The following is a 9,160-nucleotide window of genomic DNA, read 5'->3' as shown; positions in this document are numbered from 1 at the left end:
ATGAAGGGGTGGGTCTATGGTACATCACCTGAGTTGTGGGGTAAATGTAGAGAGTGTCAATCAAAGGCAGAGCTCTCAGAGCTGGGAAGGAGGCTCTAGATGGCGGCTGTGCCTTAGAGAGAGCGCGCTTTGCTCCCTGCTTCGGTTCACTTTACGCAACTTTCCCTAACTTTCGGGCAGCCTCAGGGGGCCCCCGCAACCCCCTGCCTCTCCTAGTGACTTACTGGGGTCGAACCGAACCTTTTTTTGGGAGAAAAGCAGCTTTTAGGAGCTTTCTTTTCGTGCCTTGTTGGAAGAAGCTGCCGTATTGAGAGCCCAGGTCGTTGTTTTTTCCAGCTTAGAAGCCATGGCGCACCTCCATTTTTGTGCGCTCTCCTAATGAGGCTTTTTTTCCCTTCCGGACCTGTTTTAGTATTAATTATTGTTTTATTTTTTGCCAAGACAACACATTTGAGGACTATTTCATTTACTTTTGTTTTTTAACGGAGGATTTTGCGTTATTTTTAATTATTTTGGATCTGATATTTTTCTACTACTAGATAGGACTCTTGTTTTGGACATACTACATGGATCAGGTAAGTCCATGATAACTAGTGATAATTTTAAAGATTTTTATGTTGAAGTTGGCTTTATTTACTGTAAATAAGAGAAATTCCTGGATGACGCAATAAGATACAGAGATTGTTATTTGTATCCAGTGTGTTACTTTGAGAAACTTTCCTTATTGATAGTGATGCTTCTACTGTTCAGTTTATCCTCCACTTATTTTAAGAAGGAAAAATAGAAATATTTTTGTTTTTTTGGTGCTTATTGTTGTTGAATTACATGACTATCGCTAACATCGTCAGGACTTTGTTCCTGATAATAAAAACCGTCCATAGAAGCTGGGACCTTACCTTTCTTTCAACTTTTGACAGTAAATACCTGGGCACAGGACTTCAAAGCAAACAGATTCCCCCTCCCCCTTAATATTTAAGAATTAAAAGATGATGAGAAATAAGGACAAAAGCCAAGAGGAGGACAGTTCGCTACACAGCAATGCATCGAGGTATGAGCTATCAACTTTCTTTCATTTTTTTTTTTTTTTGGGGAAACCTCAGCTTACACTTGTTTACTTTGACAGACATGGATTGCTGTCTGTGTTATAAGAATTTTCTAACTTGGGTTGCTTTTTTTTAAAGCGTGACCTTGAGATTGCTAACATGCCACACCCTGATTTTTTGGTAGCAATTTATGAAAGTTGAGTTGTGACTTAAGGCCTCTTACAGCATTCAGAAGGTAAGGTACTTTTGTACGGAGGGGCCTTTCCTAGAAACTGTAGTTTTTCTGTCAGTAAATTTTTAGTTTTTAGGTTTTCATGCTGCAGAAAAATGACCTTGTCTGTTTAGCCATTGCTGCATTGCACCATTTTACATACAAGGCAAATTTTTTTCTTTGAAGAATCTAGGATATTCAAACTTGTAATTGAGGGCCATAGAGGAGCCTTGTGGTAGTAAATTATAGTAAATAGACATTTGAGAAAGTTTTATGAATGGAAAAATGTACATTTAAAAACAGAATCACAAATGGGACCCTTTGACTGATGCCTTTCGTTTTATATTTTTGATTGTTTCTTTCGATACATTTCACAATTTTGAGAATTTTTATGACTTAACCAAAGCCTGCCTTACAGTTCCTGAAATCATAAAATCTGTAACCGCAAAAATCCTGGAATGCTATTAATACTTGAGCTTTGTGTTTGTTACATGACAATATAATTTTAGATTTTATGTTTAAGATGTTACAAGGTTTATGTTTGTGTATTTATGTTAAGATAGTGCTTTCTGGTTGGTCATTGTATTTTATCTTTACGTTTTAGTTGATGCTGCTTTAAATTTATCCATTTATTTTTGACAGAGTCGTCTGGAATGCTTTCTCTTCTGAAGCTTTGTTTGTTCAAATAGTGATTTGTCTCACATTCCTTGAAGTAGTTTATTAGTGACTGAAGTAATAAAGCCTATAAGATATTTTTGTTGTATGACTGTATCTTAATTTAAAAAAATAATGTGCATGCATTTCTGGATGTGTTAAGAATTGTCATGTCATAATTTTTAAATCATTCAGCTAACAAGGATGTGATTGGTTATGTGACCTTTTCCCAATTTTGATTTTGCTTTATAATTTTGCATAAGATTCTTTTCTAAATTAGCTTGTAAATTTCAAAATTTTGAATATGGCTTATTACAAATGATGAATTTTGCTTTCGACTTAAACATTTTGATTCTTGCTTTTAAAAATAAATTTCCAAGTTCTTTTGCAAATTGAGTTTTTACAATTTTGGATGTCTTTTGAGTTGCCTGTGTGTGTAATTATTGAGTTATATATAGGACAAAAAACTTCTAATGCAAAATTAGTTTTCTGGAAAGTAATAATTGGAAGCTCCAGATATATTTGACAATTTTGAAAGACCCAGTATTAAAGTTGTTACTCCCTGGAGTATATGATTTGCATATTCTCACCAGGGTTTTGGCTTTCTTATGCTGTCTGGGTTTTTGGTTTCATTGATCAGACTATGCTCTCTAACTCTGAGATCTCAAAGTGCTTCCTTTGAATAAACTTTGACTTTTATCTGGGATATGACTTGGGCATCGTCATGCATTTGATTTCTTTAGTCAAAACAAGCATGTTTTTAATGCTTTTGTCAATTCTACTTTAAATTGTATACTTGATGAATGTCCAAATACTCTGGAATGTTTTAAAGATGGAGTTACTTTTAAATTAACTGTTACTCTTAAGTTATATACATTATTAATGCATGTACATAGTTATGACATCACTTCCTTTAAAGATTGTAAAGTTTAAAGGATGATTGTGTTACTTTGGTACAGTAGGCTGTTATTTCTAGTGAGCTGAAATTGGATTGCCCTTGTGTACCTGGTTTCTGTGTTATCTGTAGGTTGCCTTTAGAGGCTAAAGTTTTAAAGTATCTGTTTAAAGGACATTACTAAAATCACCTTTGTACCCTGATTCTGCAGGGGAGGAAAGGAATTGTTTTCAGGTCAAGTAAACTTTGGAATGAGAATCACTTGTGAAACAGGAATGAGCACAAGTTTTAAGAAAACTTTTTTCTGTTTCAGAAACAAGTGGTATAACTAAGAGTATTCTTGTTGAGTGTGGTTTTTTTTTTTGTATTCTTTTGAAGTTAATGTTGAATTCTGATGTGCTTTGTATATCATGAGTTTTTGAGATTAAAAATTGACTTTTTAGAATGTAATTTCAAACAATTTACATTTGTAAATTTGTAAATACAAGTTTTAATATGAACATAAAAAGTATGCCATATACTTACCTAAGTTATATCCAGGAGTGGAAACTAGGGGGAAAAGAATGCACATGGAACCTGTGTGCACACTTATTTGTTCTAGGACACGGCGTTTATAAACTAAAAATTAAATGTCTATCCAAAATCGTCTGCCTTTGAGCCATATTTTGATATCCGGAGGTGTGGGTAAAATCTTAACGTTTTCAAGAGCCTCTTACAAGAGCCTCTTAGCCTGGTAAGGTTGGAGATGATTAGAAAAGGAATATGCAGTGCTTGTGGACTGGAACAGGCAGTTTTAAGTGGCAGCCATTTTATGACGCTGATAATACTTAAAAATCGGATTTTTAAGAAGGCTGGGAACAAATGAATCGAAATTCTAAATATCAGAACATCCCCTTCCCCACCTTCCCATTGGTACTCTGATGATGAAATAAGGGGCAGCTCGGTAGTTGGCACAGGGAGCAGCTCTCGGAGGCTCTGGCATCTTGGTGCACGTCCAGCTCAGTCACAAAATGGCTGTTCCTTTGTGCCGCAGCGCTGACAGACATACTGCATTGCACTGTGTACTCGCCAAACAGCAGGAAGTTGCCGTGCGGAGTTCAAAGGCCGGCCGGCGCTGGCGGCGGGTGCTGATTGGCTGTGTTCGCGCCTGGTAACAGCAGGGTCAACGGCGGCGGCGCTGGCCTGGCCCCGCCCTTTGACGTCAGTCGTGGTGGGCGGGAGAACGCGGTGACGCGTGGCCTCGTGCTCCGGTCGGCTGCTTCCTCTCTGGGCTCTGCTGGTGTCGGGGGCGGGGCAGAGGAAGGGAATTTGGTCGGGACTTTCCGGTGGGCGGCTTCTTTCCGGACGGATTTTGATCCTTGCAGTCCTCAGGCCTGGCCTGTAGTGGCCCGCACCACACCCTACAGTGTTTTCCTGAGCCCGGCCCTGGAATAGTTATCCTCTTTTGGAGAAAAGACACTGTAATCGTAAATCTCCAAATAGTAGTCCGCTAGGTTTTTTTATTCATAGTTTTAGTTTTTTTTTGTTTTCTTTCTTTTTTAAAGATATATGTGTATATATATTTCGGTGCCTTTTCCTCCCGTTTTATTTCCTTGTTCATTGTAAAGAGATTAGTGAATTTCATTTTCTTGCCATTGATTGAAAGCAGTTCAGTGTGAGTGGAATGTTTTTAATTGAAAGGCCTTAACGGGTGTTTAAGCTCTGTGTCATACATGGCTCATACACCAAGTGAAGAGCATTTGAGCTTGTCCCCGTGCTTTTTTACTTGGTATCAGACATTTTCTCAATTGACATTTGAGGAAGAAAAACTCAGGTCAGTATGTGTTTAGTGGTTTGTAAGAGTCCCAGTGGGGTAGTGAAATGGAAAATGGCCTAGGAAGTTTTAGTTCTTCCACATGTACACTACAAGTGCCTGTGCATCTATATTACTGTGTAGTGCCAGCATACTACTAAAGTTTTACTGGCACTGGGTAGGATTCAAACTTGGCTTAGGTAAGGTCTGGAGAAATACCGTGGCCCTAGTCTCCCTCTAGTTCATCTCTGGTAAACAAACTTGTGTTGTTGCTTATTTCCTACCTTGTTTGGAAACCCTTGCAAGCATTTATTTTTAAAAATAGTTTACCAACTGCAACTCGAAATTAAGTCACAAGTAATGAGTTTAACCTTGAAGGAAAAGCAGTGTTAGTACATTTCTGTGCTGTTTACTTGCATATTCCTCATTCCAGTACATTTTAGGAATATTAAATAAGTATTCTTAGGAGACACTATTAACAATTCTGTAGAATGTGGTACTGTATTTTTTTATTTTATTATTTTTATTTTATTTTTTGTTTTTTTCGAGACAGGGTCTCTGGCTTTGGATCTCGCTCTGTAGCCCAGGCTGGCCTCGAATTCACAGAGATCCACCTGCCTCTGCCTCCCGAGTGTTGGGATTACAGACGTGTGCCACCACCGCCCGGCGGTACTGTATTTTTTTTTTTTTTTTTTTTTTTTAAATAAATGTAGGCACCGGGTGTGGTGGCAGAGCTCTCATTCAGCGCTTGGGAATCAGTGGCAGAAGCAGGCAACCCCTGAGTTCAAGGCCAGTCTGGTCTGCAAACCACAACAGCCAGGGCTAATACAGTGAGACTGTCTTCAAAAAGAGAGAATGAAGGAATGATATAGGCTTCTTGAGTGTTGTTAGAGATGTTTTCATAGGTGTTTGTGAAAGGAATAATTCCCTGAGTGGGATTTACAGGTTTCCCTAATCCTAGGAATTCTTAGGAGAATAAGGGATTTTAAGATTGTTACACAAAAGAATTACACAGAAAAGTTTGCATGTAATTTAAAATTATGTTCTCATGTTTATTTTGCACAAAATGCTTAACAACCTTAGAGATCTATATTTTGTAATCTATTTACTGGTTTCCAACGTCTTGAAGTGTTTATTAAATAAAAGCAATAAAAATATAATGTCTTGATAGCAGAAGGAAGATAGTAATCCCATCTCCCTTTTGGTGTATTGAAATTAAATTATTCTAGTATTAGACTTTTAGTATTTTTTAAATAGTCTTAAGTTTCTGTGTGGGATAGAACTAAGTAGCCAACATTTGCATTGTGTTTATGGGAGAATAAACAGATATTTTTAGCTCAGGTATATTGCACTGTGTGAGCTAATGTATATCACAGGTTTGGTGTTTTAGGACCTGGTTACAGTACACGTGGAACCAATAAACATTTCAAAACATTTTGTTAGGTTTGTTTTTGGATATGGCAGAAAGGCAAGAAACTTTTTTGGGTGGGGCAGTTATGTGTATTTTCATCATTTAAAACTTTATACCCCCCCCCCCCTTTTGCCTTGTTTTAATGATTAGTTCCTTTTGTAGATTAAGTCAGTGGGAGTTGGGAGGTGTGGTTTAGTTGGTAGTGTGCTTGTCTGGCATGCAAGAGGTCCTGGGTTTGTTTCCTAATTTCATAAACTGGATGTGACATACCTGAAATCTGTTTATTTGGGATATGGATGTTGGAGAATAAGGAGTTCAGGATTATCCTCAACTGTGGAAAGTTTGAGGCCAGTCTTGGCTACTACCTGAGATTATGGCTCCAAATTAGAATAAAAAGGATGGAGTTAATTGAGGGAGGTGTGTAATCAATATTTGATAAGTTTCATTAAATTGTTGCCAGGAGGAATGAATATGTAATTTTATTTGAACTTTGTATGACATTCAAATTTTGTAATTTACATTACTGTAGTGTTCAGCCCAGCTGTCTAAATTTGTACCACATAGCTGCTGAGATCACCTGGGATATCTACACTCCTACCATTTCTCACATAAAACTTAGTATAGTGAACTTGTCCCTAACAAGAAAATTGTGACTGCTAGTAAGTCATTTTTTGCTGGCTATTGGCTGCTTTAGTTTTGCCTGAGTATTTGAGGAGTGTTACTTTAACAAAGAAACTGTTTAACAGCCCCCTCTCCCATTACCCAAGAGTTACTTCTTTTCAAAGAAACAAAAACAACCTTGTAAGTTTGCTTATTTTAGGTGAGGTGATTGTGGTGGTCACATACTTAGTTTAGTATTAGCTCATGCGTTCCGTGATTGGGCAGCCTCTCCAGTGTTGCCAATTATTTGTTTTAGAACATTAAGATTATTGAGAAAATGCCTGAATAAAACTAATTTGACCCAAATCATCAAATACCCAGGGGCTGTTTTCCTTTTAAGTCAGTAATTTAGCATAGTGGTTACTTTGTTGATATGTCTATTGTGACCTTTGCTCCCTAATCTACTTGTGCTTCTGTTGGTTAGGTGACTTTGGTGCCTGAGACTTCTGAAAAGCTTTTTTTTGTTTGTTTTGTTTTGTTTTTCCAGACAGGGTTTCTCTGTGTAGCTTTGGAGCCTGTCCTGGAACTTACTCTTGTAGCCCAGGCTGGCCTGGAACTCACAGAGATCCGCCTGCCTCTGCCTCCTGAGTGCTGGGATTAAAGGCGTGAGCCATCATGGCCCAGCCTGAAAAGCTCTTACGATGGAAACATTTGAGCCCAAATTAGGACATGAGGGTCAAGGCGTTTCTGAAATAAATGATAATGAGCATAGAAGCCGCCATTTATGTTCTGTTTCCTGAAATGCTTAGTTTGAGTACTTCATTTATGGGCTTGCTTATGGATCACCTAGTTTTGGTGTTTCAAATGTCTTCCTGGCTCTACGTTTAGATTTATAGTAATAATTATCATCATCATTATTATTTTTAGGTTTTTTGAAACAGGGTTTCTTTGTGTAGCTTTGACTGTCCTGGAACTCTGGGTGTAGACCAGTCTGGCCTCAGACTCAGAGATCCGCTTGCCTCTGCCTCAGTGCTCAGAGTAAGGGCGTGCACCATCACTGCCTGCCTCCTATATAAGTTTTTGTTTTTTTTTTTAAAGGCTTTGGATTCTCTTATAGTTTGGGGAAAATAGGTACCCTCCCCTCTTTTTTTTTAAATTTAAGTATGTATGAGTGTGTGCCTGTATGAATGTATGTATGTATACTATGTGTGTGCGCCTGGTAACCCTTGGAGGCTCGAAGAGAGCGTTGTATCCCCAGGGACCTGAGTTACTAACAGTTGTGAAATGCTCTGTGGGTGCTGGGAACCACAGCCCTGCATCCTCTGTAAGAGTAGCCAGTTCTCTTAGAGGCTGAGCCATCTCTCCATTCTCAACCCATTAAGAGGCTGGGTAAAGAGCTAGGCCTGATTTTAGGGTTTAATTCTCAGTCATGTAATGTATGTAAGAGTGTCAATTCACCTCTTACTGTAATACCAAAAGCTTCCAATTTAGGTTATTTTCAGGCATGCGATTTTCCCATCTTAAGAATGTGGACCTTATTAACATCATTGGGTTGTGAGGATTAATTATTAGAATGCCTACCTAGGTCCTTAGCAAGGAGGCTAGCACATTGAATGTACCCAGTGAATATGAGCTACTAGCAATACTGTTCTGTTACTGCTCAGTTCATCCTTGTCTCCCCGCACCTTTCAGCCCTGCAGTTCTAAGTGTGTTCTGATGAGCCACGTTCTTCCTAAGGGCCCTGGTGGTTGTCTGGTTTGCCAAGAGTCATTTTAGGCAAATTAGAGGGGAGATTTTCGAGAATGAACTCAGGAGGCAAGTCCCCTTTAACCTAAAATCTTAGGTGCATTTTATAGTTAAAAGCTCAGTTGTTTTTTTTTTTCACCTCCTCCAAGGAGCCAGCCTCTGGGTGCTGATTGTTCTTCCTGTTGTATGAGTCACAGCCCTGCTCTTGGCAGTAATTGAGCTACTTCCCCACCCTCTGATGGTAATTGCTGCTTGTTTTACTTAACTCTTGAAGTGAGTGACTAGGGAGTGCTCTGGTAGTAGTTGTAGCCCATCTCGATGGCTGGGTTAGCTTTTCCTCATGGGTCTTCACCTTAGTCCTATGCATTTGCCTGCCCAGGGCTGATATGTACCTATTTCCTTGGAACTATAGTGCCAAGACTCGGGTGCTTTGATTTCTTCCTCTTCAGTTCCTTTTAATGTGGCTTATGGGTTAGATGAGTGTTTATTTCTGGCTCAAACATTAGAGGTCTTTTAAAATATCTGAGTTCAGATCTGCCTTCCAGGTTTGCTTTGTAAAAGCCCTCCATGTGGTTCCGATTTATCAGTGTTTGCCTGTTTGCAGAGCCTCCACGTGTTCCAAACCTAACAGTGGTTCACATTTTGTTCTTGCTTTCTTTAGTAACAACCAATTGCCCGTCATATCCCCCCCCCCTCCCCGACAGGGTTTGTCTGTGTAGTTTTGCACCTTTCCTGGAACTCACTCTGTAGCCCAGGCTGGCCTTGAACTCACAGCGATCCGCCTGCCTCTGCCTGGAGTGCTGGGATT

General features: G+C 39.1%; 1 protein-coding gene across 2 annotated transcripts in view; it reads left to right on the top strand.

The window, feature by feature from the left end:
• The window catches only part of Chd2 (chromodomain helicase DNA binding protein 2), a 113,723-nt gene continuing 104,563 nt past the window's right edge, over positions 1–9,160 (top strand). Inside the window, exons 1-2 of one of the 2 annotated variants that reach the window (XM_036185228.1) lie at positions 1–575; positions 918–1,048. In XM_036185228.1, the coding sequence (XP_036041121.1) occupies positions 987–1,048 (62 nt within the window). In that variant the 5' untranslated portion in view covers positions 1–575; positions 918–986. Of the gene's footprint in view, positions 576–917; positions 1,049–4,421; positions 4,617–9,160 lie in introns of those variants that run through there. The other variant, XM_036185219.1, reaches the window with a different exon arrangement.

Source organism: Onychomys torridus, chromosome 1, assembly GCF_903995425.1.
Source record: "Onychomys torridus chromosome 1, mOncTor1.1, whole genome shotgun sequence".
In the NCBI taxonomy this organism is placed as follows: domain Eukaryota; kingdom Metazoa; phylum Chordata; class Mammalia; order Rodentia; family Cricetidae; genus Onychomys; species Onychomys torridus.
Note: the sequence above shows the minus strand (reverse complement) of the source record. Positions and strands in the feature narration are given on the sequence as shown.